Genomic DNA, 15388 nt, shown 5'->3' with positions numbered 1-15388 from the left:
AAAGAAAAAAACAAAAACCCGATCATTTAAGAAACTACAAAAGACTATCTTTGTTTAATACAGAAACAATGCACATACATGAGGTGGACATTAGCTGAACCCACTGTGGTGATTGTTTCACAGTGTATATAAGTAGATCCAATGTGTTGTATGCCTTAAACTTATACAGTGATGTAAGCCAACTATTTCTCAGTATTGGGGGAAAAAAGGAAAAAGGAAATATTTTAAAAGGGCTTAGCACAGGTTGCTATATAGTGAACAGTAAATAAGTGATAACAAAATAAATCAGATGTAATATGCTTGTGAGCTCCATGAGGGCAAGAATTAGGTCTCCTCCATCTATAAAGTCACCAACTTCTAACCCATAACAATAAATAGATGTTACTCATAGAATGTGGAAAAAAAAGAAGCTATGCACAGAAAGTTTTTGCCCCCCAAATTTTCTTTCCCCTTGAAAGAAATCTCCATTCTAGTCTGTAAGCTACTTAATGACTTCATTATTGAAATCGTTGTATGGAATCCTATTTCTCATTTTTAGGACTTATTTTGAACTATTTTAATAATAGATGGCATCCACGGTGTCTGCCAGCACTGTGCTGACCACTCAGCATGCAGCACTTCGTGAATTCTCACGACTATGTAAGTAATCTATAGACCACTGCCCCCATTTTACAGATGAGGAAACTAAAGCATCAAGGGGTTAAGTGATCTGCTGCAGTCAGACATCTGACAGATGATGGAACAATGATTTTAACCCCGTAGAGTCTGGTTCCAGAGCCTGAGCGCTTACCAACCATGCCATATTACCATTCAAGCTTGAATCAATATCCAGTCTAACGACATCACATTTGCTTCCCCATTGTGCGGAGGTCATTCAGTTAAGGATATGCATTTCTTTGTGGTTTTTCTCTCCTAATGCGTGTACGTGGGTTGTTCTAACCTGCAGAGAAAACCAGCCTTGCCACTTGTGGTTAGCTTTAGCGGTGAAGCATATACGTCGAAGAGCTAGCTGGTTATCATGGTTTGGGTTTGGTTTTGTTTTGTTTTGTTTTGTTTTGTTTTAAAGGTCTTAATTAGGGCTGCCTGGGTGGCTCAGTGGGTTAAGCCTCTGCCTTCAGCTCAGGTCCTGATCTCAGGGTTCTGGGATCAAGTCCCACATCAGGCTCTCTGCTAGGCAGGGAGCCTGCCTCCTCCTCTCTCTGTCTCTCTACTTGTGATCTCTCTGTCAAATAAATAAAATCTTTAAAAAAAAAAAAGGTCTTAATTAGAGGACTGGTATTGTAGGTGCTTCTGAGGGCTAACTGTGAGAAAAAATGACTCGGTGTCATACACTCCACTCTTCTCCAGCAGTCACATCTGATTTCGTTGTATCCTCACTGTTTGCATCCTCCCTAGTGTAAATACACTGGAAAAGCCCATTAGGATTATTTCTATCATTGGCTGCTAAGATAAAACAATCTCTAATTCCCTTAATTACCTCCTAAACTTCCTTTTTGCCTGTTTGTTCTAAAACTGCTGACTGATCTTAACAGGTCTGTTTCCACTGCTTCTTGCTCTTTTCCAGAGCGTGGAGCCATGCGCTATTGCGTATTATTCTAGATGTACATGTCTATGTTACAGCGCGGCTTAACAACCCTGACTTGCTTGGCCTTTGTATTTCAAGAGGTTCATGAGAAGCAGAACTAGAACAGCAAGTCAGCCATGATTTTATGATTTGTGAGCTTTCTAGACTATTCTAACTCTTCAGGTACAAGCCTTACGGCACACGAAGCCTAAAGCCTTGGCCTTAATCAGAGGAGTGGGTATTATTTCCAAGGAGAGCTGACTGAACGAGGTTTGGGAACTGCTGTCTGATCCCTGTGCTTTTTTGCTGAGAGCTCTCAGGGCCTGGAGAAATAGCTTATAGCCCACTGTTACCACGTCTCTTAGGCATCACTTAGCACTTAAGGACAGTGATTATGAAGCCCTTTGAAATTAGGCGGGATAGCTTTCTCTGTTTCCAGGCTGACTTCATCAAGGCATTGGACAGTTTCAAGACGAACTAATGCTGGCTGGTGTTCTCTTTAAAACGTCTTTGTGAAATCCCCAGAAATTCGATCTCTATATGAAATTCCTGGTAGTCTTTTCGAGCTATTTGCTGTGCTATCCTCATGAGTCACACCTTATTATCGAAGTTACAGTAGCCGTTAACTAAGAATTGGACCTCGGGGCAGGATTATAGGGTTTTTCAGAAGGAAGTGTGAAAATTAGGAAGATGGAATTATTTTGTAGAGACGTAGGTGTCAACGTTTATGCCATATTACGGAAAGTCTACTGAGCGCTAGAATGTCACATCCTAACCCTGGGCGTTCTGCAGCAAATACGGCTCAAATAATAGAGAAATGAGAAGCCTAAACCATCCCGCCGACAGGACTCGTCGGATGTGCCTTCCGGGCTCGATGGAATTCAGAAAACAAGGGCGCTCTTTCCAGGTGCCCACCAGGTCTCTGATTATGAGAAACGCTCCTCTTTAGATACAGGACTCGAGCTTCTTACCTCTTGAAGTATAATGACTACATCAAAAAGTAGAGGTAAGGGATGATTTGGAACAGTACGTTCAAAAAAGAGCAAGATCAAATGTCAATGCCGAATCTCCGTGCAGAAGGACTTCATTTCTCTCAAACACTCCCATCACCACCTTCCTCAACTTGCCCCCCGCCACCCCACCCTGGGTGCAAAAATCATGATTCCAGAGCGATATTAACTGCATGAAGGACCACGGGCTAGAGAGCAGCTCCGTTTGGCCATCAGTGCGTTGTCCAATAATGTGCAGAGCAAGTAAGTTTCCCGTAGTTAATGCAGAGCGTATTTATTTTTCCTATTTTGGACCACTGGTAGCTCGTGCGGGGAGCATAAAACGGAATATAGATGTGGACGTATATTCTATGTGTTCACGCTATGAGGCTCGTATCAACATATAATCACACACACTTCCCTGTCAGAAGCTCAGAGGCTTTATCCCAAGTTTTTGGTCTAAAGGGTATCTTTACATGTACATAGTTCCAATCTTTAGAAGAAAATTAAAGTGAATTCAAGTCTGTATTGTCTATCTTTCCTTTCTGCCTTTCTTTTCAGGTTAGCAGTTTATTTCTGCATTAATCACCCTGACAGAAGCAAGGCAACTCAATTTTCTGCTTCTGTAGGTAGGCACATCACTTTCTGTACAGCACAGGCATGAAAAGGGCTGCAGCTAAGCTTTGGTTACTGGTGTAATTGAAATGCTATCCACACTATAGGGTGCATTAAAGTCAGATAACGGCAGTTCCTGTGGCCAATTTAAGTAGCTTGACTTCCCTGGGAAAAAAAAAAATTGCCTGACAGATAAGGCAGACAAACTGGCTAATTCTCCAAGCATGTCTCTCATTGTGATCCTAGAAAAATGAGAAAAAAATGAATCACAGAACCACAAAATCAATTGACCCTCGGGTAGCTCATCAGGCAGCGAGCCTGATAAACCTAAAAGCTTTGTTAATGTCTGCCTGCCTGTATCCCACAGATAGAGCACTTTGTAAATGAACCTGCTTTGATAAATATATTAAGGAAAGCTGTGAATAAAGGCAGAGACTTCTCATTTGTAAATACAACCTCTGCTACATGGAATTAGAATGATAAAATGGAGTTCCATGTAATTAAGTTTGTATAAGGCCTGAAATCCGTGCAAATACTTTCCCTGAATTTTGAAAGGGAACTGTCAGTTCAATTAATCTGAACATCACCCCAAGAATGTACTGAACAAAATTAAGCTCCTGATAAAACCTGGGCCAGTATTTTGATAAGTAATTCCTATATCATTTCTTGGCCACTGTGATCATTTTATTTAATCCTCTGCCCCTCCTTTTCCTCAGTTACCCTCTAAGCCACATACAAAGGGTGATGGTCCATGCACCACACAGGAGTAATCTGTCAAATCGCAAAGCTCAAAATGGGAAAATGTTTGCCCGCCCGCCCCCCACAAACCTGTGTTAAAAAACAACAACAACAACAAAAAATAGGGTAAATAAATTTCTATTAGGAAATGCTAAAAAGCCTGCATCTTCATCACCCCTTCATCACCCTGAAAGCCTAGACAAAAGAACCCTTCCCAGACCCAATCACTCCGTAAGAGGACCGCACAAAAAATAGAAAACAAAACAAAACAAACACCACAGTAACTGTTTTCAATAGGAATGACCCAAACAGAATCTGTGGTTCAACTGGAGAATTCTGAAGCATCAGAGATGGGAAAAGTGAGGTGGAGAGGGAGAGAGAGAGAGAGAGAGGAATACATCTTAAAACCACCATTTACCTTTTCGTCCCCTACACACTACTTTCACACCTCAGGGTAGAAACACAGACGTTATCCTCCTCAATTTCATTTGTTTCAGAAGCAAAAGAGAAAACAATTATTTAGAAATCTCATTTTAGCCAGGGGAGAAAGACATTGGTTTTTGGGTCACTCACCAGTTGTTTACTTGGAGAATTGTAAGTCCTGTGTCTTGCGCTAACTGTTTCTTCTGCTCTTCGGAAGGGTACGGATGCTAATGAAAAAACAAATGTTTTGAAAGATGTATCAGAAGTTAAGAAAGAGTCACTTACTTCTAAGAATGAAACCACCATTTGTGATTTCTTTAGTCTACGGCTTGATTTTCCTAATCGAGGCTTTTTGTTTGTTTGGTTTTAATCACGTGGAGAAAAATATAGGCTGGGACAAGAATCCCAAAAACGGGCGTTAGCAGCCCCCTCGCTCCTGCCACACTTTGGAGGGCCGGCTGTAAAAAGCAAAGTGTTTCAGTTATTCAATTTCTTCAGCCGGTCAGGGATGGAAAGCACTTTCACGATGGGATCAGATTTTTGGTTATCGGCAACCACTTCAGTTACACTAAGAGAACTAGTTTCGGGGCCATTTTACTCTCTTGCCTCGAAAACCTATGTGAAGCCCTTATCCTATGTCAGCTTTGTGAGATGGCCAATATAATCATTATTTCCTAGTTAATCTGAGGTTATTGACAGTAGAAGTTTGGAAAGTGAGATAGGAGGTCATCGCTACTATTTTAAGAAGCCATGGCAACCGATCTAATCGTAACAGACTTTACTGACTGTATTTATGTTGACTCCTTCAAAGGCCAGTGGGAGATGCACTCATTCTTAATGGTTACTACTCTGCATTAACACAGTGGGTCACACACGATGACCACATATCAAAAGGAGTCAATGACGTGCAAGGCTTCACAGAGAAATTTTACATTTGACCTTACGGTGTGCCGATCAGCAAATGAAGCCATGGGTTTTGATGCTTTTTCATTTGTCTTTGCTTCCCATCAGGGCCCACCAACATTTGTACTGAGCCACCCTCCCACCATCGACCACTTCCTTCTATCATTCTGAATTCGAGGACTGTCATTTCAGAACCACACACTCCCTTCTGGAGACACTGTAGTTGCACGCACATGATTATAAAACACGTCTCTAGGGAGGTCCCTGCTCTCAATTCACTGGTTTTCTTAAACAGAAAAGTAAACTTTTATCCAGCATGTCAAAGTCATTCATAAACTAGGAAGCCTTATTATTATTATTTCCATCAACATTATTAAAGGGTGACATTAGGAAAAACAGAGTATTCCATTCAGAGCGTTCTAATCATCCCAGTGTTGGAGAGAATGCGCATTCTTCAATCATCTAAAATCTTATTCTTCAGGTATTTCATCATCCATAATAGTGTGCATTATCCGAAATGTGCAAAATTACTTATTAGCAAACCCAAATGCCATTAGGTTAAAACAAAATCCCCTGTACAGCAAAAGGGGTTAACCAGATTTGTATTAGTATAGAAGCCAGGCTTTTAATATTCTGCAAATGTTAACAAAGAAAGATGATAATGTTGAGTTAATATGGGTTAAGCATAAAATGAAAATAAATTTTTCTGATTGCGAGGTGTTGACACTTTTTTGGCTAGGGCCTGCAGCCTGTTCCTGAAAGCTGTGTAATTACAGAAGGCTTTTCCCCTCCTTCCCCCTCCTGCTTCGAGCCTACCCACATTAGTAATGACCCCTTCACTGCTTCAAAAACCACTAATGGTCTTCAGCACGGGCAAGAAAAATGAACAGGATAAATTGGAATCCACAGTCAGTAATTTGCATCCTATGAGGCTGCTTTGGCCACTCACACTCATTCCTGGCCATCAATCCTTGCCTGTCAGGTGCGGCCCTCTGCCGCCACGACAAATACTCCTCCTAACACTCTGGTTCATCCAAACAATGTACTGGTCCTCTATTCTCCTTTTGGTAATGGAGATAATGAATGACTGCCCAAACAAGAAGGATTGCCCATCACAGACACCCGGGTGGCTTCAAGCTGGAAAAGGCCAGGGTACAAATTTTAATGGACTGAAAACAGTGGTTGGGGAAAGGACCAAGAACAATCCCCAGATCCTTCTCGTCCTAGGATTTTCCTGCCAAATGCAAGAGAGGAACACCTTTTGACTCTTTGTCCCTCTTAGATGTTTGAGGGCTTCGGTTTATTAGGTTATCGTCCCTATATGGCAATGGTGGAAGATTGAACAGAAATGTGCAAATAACAAAAAGGAAAATGAGGACTCATTGCACGAGCACATCGACATGCACTGGCAATGTCATCCAGTATGTTGTTCCTTTACGCGGTATTTTCCGTTTGGTGTGTTCAGTCTTGCTCACTGTTGGATGAGTGTGCTCAAGGCAGGCCTAACAAAACATGGGTGTTGTGGGGGGGGGCTGTGTGTGAAAAAGAGGGACAGAGGCAGACACACACATGCACACGCAGAAGGTTTGGATGAAATAAAGGTTTAGGATGTTAAGGAAGTAGAAGCGTAGAAATCTGATGTGAGTGGAGAGCCAATTCCTTCAAGTAGGACTGTAAATTCTGATCACATAACAAGAATTCTTTCCAGTGTTTTATTAGAAATTTAGTCAAATGACCACAAAATTACATAAACAGTACATTTTATTTTGGGAATCCCTGAGCCGTACTTTCGTTTCACAATGAGAGCAGTTGCAAATTCCATCCACAATCATTATAAAAATTGGGACCTTACCAAAATTCACCTTGCACAGATGGCTTTTTTTTTAATTAATAGGGAAGACCATAATAACTTTAACTTATTTAAATAACGTTCTGTGGTTTTTGAACATTCGTGATTCTATGCCCCTTTTATACATGGAGTGGACTGTTTATCGGAAAGTGTTCTGGCAGTCAGCCACTATATTTCTAAAATTAAAAAGGGGATGGAAAACAATCAGCTTTCAGAGGAACTGGAACCATGGCAATGTGTTTTGGATTAATTTACAAATATATGTATATATTTAAGGCCTAACTGTAGAACCAGAGGATTTCTACTACATGGTCTATCATATGCATTCTTCTACTTTATTAGAACAGACATCATATTGAAATAATAAACATGGGAGGCCTTCACTTCTTCTTTGATGTATATTACTAAATGTCTGACTGGTTCAAGTTTAAAATAAACTTTGGTATGTTTGCACTTGAAAACTGGAAGTAGACCACAAGCAATAATTTGTTGTCAGTTTCCATATTCTTGGACTAAAGCTATAGTTTAGTCTGTTCACTGTTGGGGGCCAACCCACTCTGGTCCAGTGGCCCAGAGGTGGCTCAATTTACTTTTAAGAACGCACACCGTAACATAATAGCGATGATGATGATTCCCTTCATCAAGAAAGAACCAGCATAGGTCAAAGTTTTTCACATCCCAAAATAGTTCTGAAGCCACCGTTGAAATAGAAGTGAGTCACAAGGCTCTCCTTACTTTGAATATCAACTGACAACTCTTCAAAAAGTTAATGAGACATGTGTGGCTCATGACCCAGTGTAGATAGAAAATATTTTTAATTGCTTTCTTTCCCCCTAAAGACTCATTTGAAAGTAAGGTATTATTTTTATTCAAGATACTAACCTTACTTAGACCTTCTGCCCCTCTCTCCTTTTGAGGTTAATCTAGTTTATCAAGTACATGGAAATGGATCTACAGTATCCTTAGAATACATCAGTGAAACAGTTTTTGGAAGAAACCACTTAATAATAATCTTCTTTTGTGATTAATCCCTCTCCAATAATGTCCAAACTGGAAATGATTTGTCGTGAATTTTATTCTATGTTAAAAGGATTTGTACTGATGTCTAAGAAGACTTCAAATTATATTTCTAATCATCTCATGAATTAGAAATATAGGATAAATGAAAATGGTAGTATTTGGAAGGGTGAAAAATTGGAAATAACCTATCAACTGAATCATAGTTAAATAAAATGTGAGGTTTTTGTCATATATTGAGTGAAAAAAAGCAAATTGTAGAACATGTATTATGAAATTTTATAAAGGAGATAAATAGATTATATATGTATATATCTGTCCCTGTCACTGCAAGAAAACATCTGGCGAAGCACACACTGATAATGGTTTATGTTAAGTAGGGTACGGGGTTGAGACTTCAACTTTTTGTTTACAGATACCTCTATATGTCTCTGTCTGTACTGCTTCAAACAAGGGTTTTTCGTTTTTTGTTTTTTGTTTTTTTTTAGATTTTATTTGTTTATTTGACAGACAGAGATCACAAGTAGACAGAGAGGCAGGCAGAGAGAGAGAAAGGGAAGCAGGCTCCCTGCCGAGCAGAGAGCCCGATGCGGGACTCAATCCCAGGACCCTGAGATCATGACCTGAGCCGAAGGCAATGGATTAACCCACTGAGCCACCCAGGTGCCCCTCAAACAAGGGTTTTAAAGACTTAATTTTTAAATTATAATTTATCATAATTGTAATGAATTCATGTACTTCATATTTTTAAATCCATAGTAATTTAACATTTTTATAAAGTTATATTCTTTCATGCTATGATAACTTTCTGACTGGATAATTTTTTTTAAAGATTTTGTTTATTTATCTGACAAACAGAGATGTCAAGTAGGCAGAGAGGCAGAGAGAGAGAGAGAGAGAGAGAGAAAGAGAGAAGCAGGCTCCCTGCTGAGCAGAGAGCTCAATGCAGGGCTCCATCCCAGGACCCTGGGACCACCACCTGAGCTGAAAGCAGAGGCTTAACACACTGGGCCACCCAGGCACCCCTGACTAGACAATTTTTAAAAGCAGCACATCTCTAGGACCAGCCCTGTCTTTTAAGTTTTTCTCCCTACCCAATGAGTCTGACTCACTTGCTGGCCTATGAAGCTTACTAGACAAGCTCTTTGGAACAATGTCCAGTTTCTCAAATGACTTCTGTGATGATATAATGTAACCATTAAGACAAACCGTGGAGTAATTTATTGAGCAGGGTCTTAGTTTGAGCAAACACTTGGAAACTGATCACCATGGCGACAGCTTCCCTTTCCTCAGTCCCCTCCAACACACTATTTGCTCTCTAGAGTTCACCGAGGTGACTTAGATTTTGATGATGCCACTCATATATGGAACCCTCTAAGCAATTTTCCTGAGCTGAACAATAAAACTGCCTTGGGTAGGGCACCTGGGTGGTTCAGTTGGTTAAGCATTGCCTTCAAATCAAGTCATGATCCCAGAGTTCTGGGATGGAGTCCCAAATTGTAGGAAAAATGGAAAACAAACAAACAAAAAAAAACAGACTAAGTTCTCAGTCAAGCTGTGCTATCACCTTGAACAAGACTGTGCCTAGAATCCAGTCTCTGGAAAGTAAAATGAAGAGGTTAAGAAAGCTCTGTATGGGTTGAGAAATGTCTATAGAGATTGTAATAAAGTTTGTGATGGTTAATTGTGAATCTTAGTGATTCTCTCTCTCAAATTGTCTTGAGCTTCTGATCACTACCTCAGGATTCAGTACAAACTCTTCACTCTTCCACTGCCAAACTCGCTTCCTACCCTAAGCACTTCTATAGGAAGCATGATGTATCTCTTGCTCTGTGTTACTGTTAAAAGTGTCTGCTTTTCTGTGTGTCCCCTTATCTCTGTCCTGAGTTCTTGAGGTCAGAACCACAAAATAGTAGAATAAAAAGGTCTTGAGATAGAACTATGGTCTGGAATCCAACTTATGTAGATGAGAAAACAGAGACTCCTAGGCTTAAGAAACATACGCCCAGTCACAGAAACAGGAAGCAGGAAGAGAAGGGATAACCACGTGCTCTCCTGACACTTAGTGAAGGTTTTTCCCACTTTAACGTTAACATTTCTCACTGACGTATCTTCGCCCTTTCTTTTTTGGTAATGGTACCTTGGTTTTCTTTAGGAATGTGTTCAGGGGTGGCCAGTGGACCAGGCTTAGTCAATCAGTATAGTCAGTCATTCCGGCTGCATTGAGAATGAAACCCAAATTAGGTTAATGGGAGTCAGTTGGACTGTCTGTCAAAGGCATTCTCTTTTCACAGGGGTTACTCAGTCAGTAGAATGTGTGCCTGGAGTTGCTGATGCCATTGTTGCCACCGAAGTAGAAAAGCCTGGCTGAGGACGAAGCCCATGCAGACAAAAGCAGAGCCAATGAAGAATAGATGCCTAACATTATTTCTGCACATGGATACAGCTCTACCTAAAGCCAGCTCCTTTTACCTTTCAGTTTCTTGAGCCAATAAATTAGTCCTGACTCATATACATGGCTGGCTTAGATTACCTGCAGCCTTCTCAGTTTATTCCTTCACCCCCTCTGGCTAAAAACGATTATTTGTTATTGAAAAAAGAAAAAAGAATAGGAGGAAGGAGAAAGAAGAAGAGGAAAGAAATGAACCTTGTTGCTTTCATCTATGCCTGCAGACTCTGATCAAATATGACAAAAATATTGAGGACTGGGATTTTGAAAAAAGGCTTATCAGAGTTGTGATCCCAATAAACTTAAAAATGACCCAACTTGGAAGACAGATATTTAAGCATACAGTGTCTATAAAACCCAGAATTCTTAAGAATCTAAATAAGAAAACCAAAGTATAAGGTAGAATTCTTAGGGTATTTCTTAAAATGACTAAACAGAGAGTAAATTTTAGTATGTTTCTTGTGTCAAGTTGCAACTCTTAAATGATAGAAATTTGCTAATCAAAATACCTAAGACTCAAAAACCTTACAGAAACCAAAGGCTGTGATAATGCAAAATGACACAACAGCTTTTGCAATCATCCAGTTAATTTAGGGTGATTTTATTTCAGTAAAATTCCCAGCTGCCAGAAGAGAGTGCATTTTACAACATGCCCTTCCATTTCCATGATCCTGTCATGTCCATCATGGCCAGTCCAAACACTGGATCCAATGGAAAATCCTCTCCAGCCAGAAGTAGTCACTCTCCCTAAAAATTTCAGTGTTTTCTCTCCTCTCTTGTGTCTTTATTTGACCCACACTGTTTTTTATGTATATTGTGTACTTCTGTTATATCCTTCACTGCACTGCAAATCATTTGAGGACAGAGGTCAAGATTATAAGCACTTAGCACAGTGTATCCCACATAATAGGTGCTCAATACATCCTTGTGTGTGATGTATTGCTTCTGAGATTTATAATGTTTCCTTCTAGAAAGGACTGATGGTGCTACGTATATGAAGCGTAAATACCCAGATAAAAATGGAAAGATTGAGTCAGTCACTTAACTGTTTTACTGACACAATGTTGGATATTTGAAAACATCTACTAAATTTTTCACTTTTCATCCAGATGTTTGGTGTCATGGAAACCCAGATTTCAGAGTTAGATCAGTGAGTTGTTTGGTTTGGATTTTTTTTTTTTTTTTTTAATGCCACATGTATACTTGGGATGAAGAAAATGTGGCTATTTCAGGAGATTCATTTCCATTTGAGTTCACATGGAAGTAAATAGATTGAACTAGAATAATCACATCTTTTAAAATTCAGGAAAAGGTTTGAGAGTTTTTTTTAATAATAGCCAGATCCTAAGAGATTAACATGTTTGGTTGATATTTAGAGCCATGGTAGGAAGGCCTCGTTAAAAAGGGCACAAAGAAAAGCGCTTGCTCTCTCTCTGGTAGATAAGCTAATGGAATACTGAAGGAGCCTGATGGATTATCATCCAGAGATTTTAAGAACAGTTATTAAATTTATTATTATCAAGATATAGATAAAATAAAAAAATGAAGAAGGAATTTCTTATGAAACCAAAGTTAATGACTGAAAGAAAAAAAAATCAGTGTCTTGGGACAAAGAAGTAACAGTTCTCGCAAGAGGAAATGTTACATAGACATATTTTAATGGTATAGAGGGAGTTCATATGGGCAGGAATGATGAAACTGAGTGAAGGTTAGACACCCCAATACCCCTTTTACTTTTTAATATTTTTCCTTAATTTTTCTTATTTTTAAAGATTTTTATTTTTATGTTATCTCTACACTTAATCTGGAGCTTGAATTTACAGCCCCCAAATCAAGAGTTGCCTTGCTCTCCTGACTCAGCCAGCCAGGTGCCCCCTCCTCCTGCACCAGCCTTCCCCACGCCCCCTGCCCCCCGCCCAGCCCAGTCTACTTCTAAATTTCCAAAAAGATATAAGAAGTATTAGAAAAACATTTCTAGATAGGGGTCAGAATTTTAAGCACAATGGGTATAATTATTTTCCTATTGACTGAGACGTTAAAGCTGAGCTCAGTCTTATTTTGAAAAATAACAGAAATATATTCCTAAGGCCAGAGAAAGATAATTTTTATTTAACATTTGTTAGGACGCTCCCATGAGCTGCTTGCCCATGCGTGTTACACTGCCTACATGGCTAATGGGTAATCTTACCAAATGAGCCAAAGGCCACAAATAAGGCCTTGACTCATTTAACAATCATTTCACATTTCCACACTATGACCAAATTAATATTTTATGGGACTACTCAGTTCTACAGCCAGACCACTTTTCCAAAAAATTGAATTTTGTGCTTATTTATTTTATGGATCATTTGTTGAAATAGGTTTCAAAACAGGTTTGGGCTATTTAGATTTTTCAGTGAACTGAAAAAGAAAAACTTACAGACCCAGAGTTTTAGAACTAGACAGGACATCAGAGTTATCTCATTCAAACTTTCTTATTTTGTGTCTAACAAAACTGAGGTCAACTGAGGAGAAAGGGACTTGCCTAAACCTTGTTGGCCTGGTCTCCTCCACATTTTTTTTTTTTTAAGGCATCCCTGGTTTCCCCAGCAAGAAGAAATTTCACAATTACATAATCTCAAAGAACATTTCGTATGGAATGTCTTATTTCTACCCAAGACTGGTGAATACCAATAGCCAGATTTTATCCTGTAAATTACTTAACATCCATTTCTACATGTTCTTACATCACCTTACACTTCTCCCTCATGCCATGCCACTGCATTGCAAATACCCACTCATTTGTCTACCTCTCCTATCTGACCCTACTTCCCTTGAGAGCAGAGACCAGAATCTAGTTCACAGCCCAGCATGCAAGGGGCATCAATAACTGCATGTTGAATTAATCAAACAAATAAATTCTTTGAAACCTAAAAATACTATTTTGAAGTGAGAGAGAAGTCAGTGGAGGCAAAGATAGCAAATGAGAAGGGAGGTTTAAGGAGGGAGACATGCAAAGAGGTAAATAATACCAACATGTAATGGCATCATACGTGAAACAGTGAGAAACAGCTCTTATTTAAAATACGAGTAAAATTTTATATATGTAGAGAACGGGGTAGAAATTGGCAAATTCAGATGGTGACCATGAGAAGCTATAGAAAAGAAGTAAGTGCTTGGGACTTTTCATTAGCATTTAATATCTCTTCTTGTTAAAGAGGCTAAGGGGTTTCTTTAAAACAAAGATCTGAAGTACGTGGTAGAGAGTTATATAATGTCTAGACAACAGAGATACTTGTATCTAATCTTATGACAACAATCCTACTTAACAGGTCCAGACACAGTGCCGTATGAGACTGAGTTAGAAGGAAATGAGGATTTGTGATTAGTCTACTACATTTCTTTAATAACATGAAAAAATATGGATAAAAAAGTAAGCGAAATAAGTCAATCATAGAAAGACAATTATCGTATGTTCTCTCTGATATGAGGAATTTGAGAGGAAGGGCGAGGGGTTTGGCAGGTAGGAATGGAAAAAATGAAACGAGATGGGTTCGGGAGGGAGACAAAACATAAGACAATCTCACAAAACAAACTGAAGGTTGCTGGAAGGTGGGAGGGTAGGGATAGGGTGACTGGGTTATGGACGCTGGAGAAGGTATGTGCTATGGTAAGTGCTGTGAAATGTGTAAGCCTGATGATTCACAGACCTGTACCCCTGGGGCGAATAATACATTATATGTTAATAAACATAATTAAAAAAATAAATAATAAAAATTTAAAAAAGACTTAGGTGTATCTGCTTTCTTTTCCCACAACAAGCAAATTCATAACATATTGAAAATATTAAATTGTAATTAGCTCTAACCATCATTTTAGGTTTAGATTACTTCTAATCTAACATATTTATTGATAAGAATGCACACTATTTTTAAGTACTATTTTTAAACATTTTAAAATATTATTCCATGCAACTCAAAATAAAAATTGTCACATTTCTGAAAAAAAAGTGGGAGTACATATTAAAGAATCATTAAGCAAGTTTATAAGCTATAAAAAACAATTCTGGTATGTTTAGTCTAATTTTCTTTGCATGGACTACACTATAAATAATTTTGTCGAATTTACCTTAAGAATGTACTGAAAGTCCAATGTGACAAGAGAAAGCTACCATAGATTTAAAGAGGAAGTTGATGTTTAAAGAAACGGAGGGTTATCTTCTTTTTCAAAAAAGTTATTATCTCTAGAGTAAGCAATGGAACTGTTGTGGATATTATCCTCTTGCTCATCTCAGAGTACAGGATAAGAGAATGGGGTTAATGATAAGTTAAAAAGTCATAAAAATAAAAAGAAAGTAGCTCTAAAGGAATGACTTCTTATGATGGGCAGTAGTGGTTAAAGAGGGGAACCTTAGTAGCAAATGACCATTTCTTGCACCCGATTATGAAGAAGGTTTCAGTTGGGTGCCAATGAGGAATCAGACCTCCCCAACAAGAGTTAATTCTTTCATTTTACAGTGCATCAAGATAAAAACACTAATGTATAGAACAGTGGCATTAGAAATTTGGTTCAGAGGTTCCAGACTGGCTTCTTTTTGTTATACACAGCTGCTTTTTGCATATAAACGAGCACTGGAAACAACTATACATGTAGATAAATACTCTGAAAATGGGGTGGGGAAAGGCGGGCTAAAAAAAAAAAAAAAAAACCCTGAGTTTTTTCCTGTTTAATTATAATCCCATGTTCTTTTTTTTTTTTTTAAGATTTTATTTATTTATTTGACAGACAAGAGATCACAGTAGTCAGAGAGGCAGGCAGAGAGAGATGTGGGGAAGCAGGCTCCCGGCTGAGCAGAGAACCTG

At 38.9% G+C, this 15388-nt stretch overlaps 1 protein-coding gene across 8 annotated transcripts in view; it reads right to left on the bottom strand.

The window, feature by feature from the left end:
* The window catches only part of MEIS2 (Meis homeobox 2), a 206284-nt gene that overhangs the window by 55434 nt on the left and 135462 nt on the right, over nucleotides 1-15388 (bottom strand). For all 8 annotated transcript variants that reach the window (XM_032856887.1, XM_032856884.1, XM_032856886.1 and 5 more), the window contains one exon: nucleotides 4480-4556. In XM_032856887.1, coding sequence (XP_032712778.1) covers nucleotides 4480-4556 — 77 coding nt within the window. The remainder of the gene's footprint in view (nucleotides 1-4479; nucleotides 4557-15388) is intronic.

The sequence above is a fragment of the Lontra canadensis genome, unplaced genomic scaffold, assembly GCF_010015895.1.
Source record: "Lontra canadensis isolate GAN:19392208 unplaced genomic scaffold, GSC_riverotter_1.0 scaffold12, whole genome shotgun sequence".
Taxonomy (NCBI): domain Eukaryota; kingdom Metazoa; phylum Chordata; class Mammalia; order Carnivora; family Mustelidae; genus Lontra; species Lontra canadensis.
Note: the sequence above shows the minus strand (reverse complement) of the source record. Positions and strands in the feature narration are given on the sequence as shown.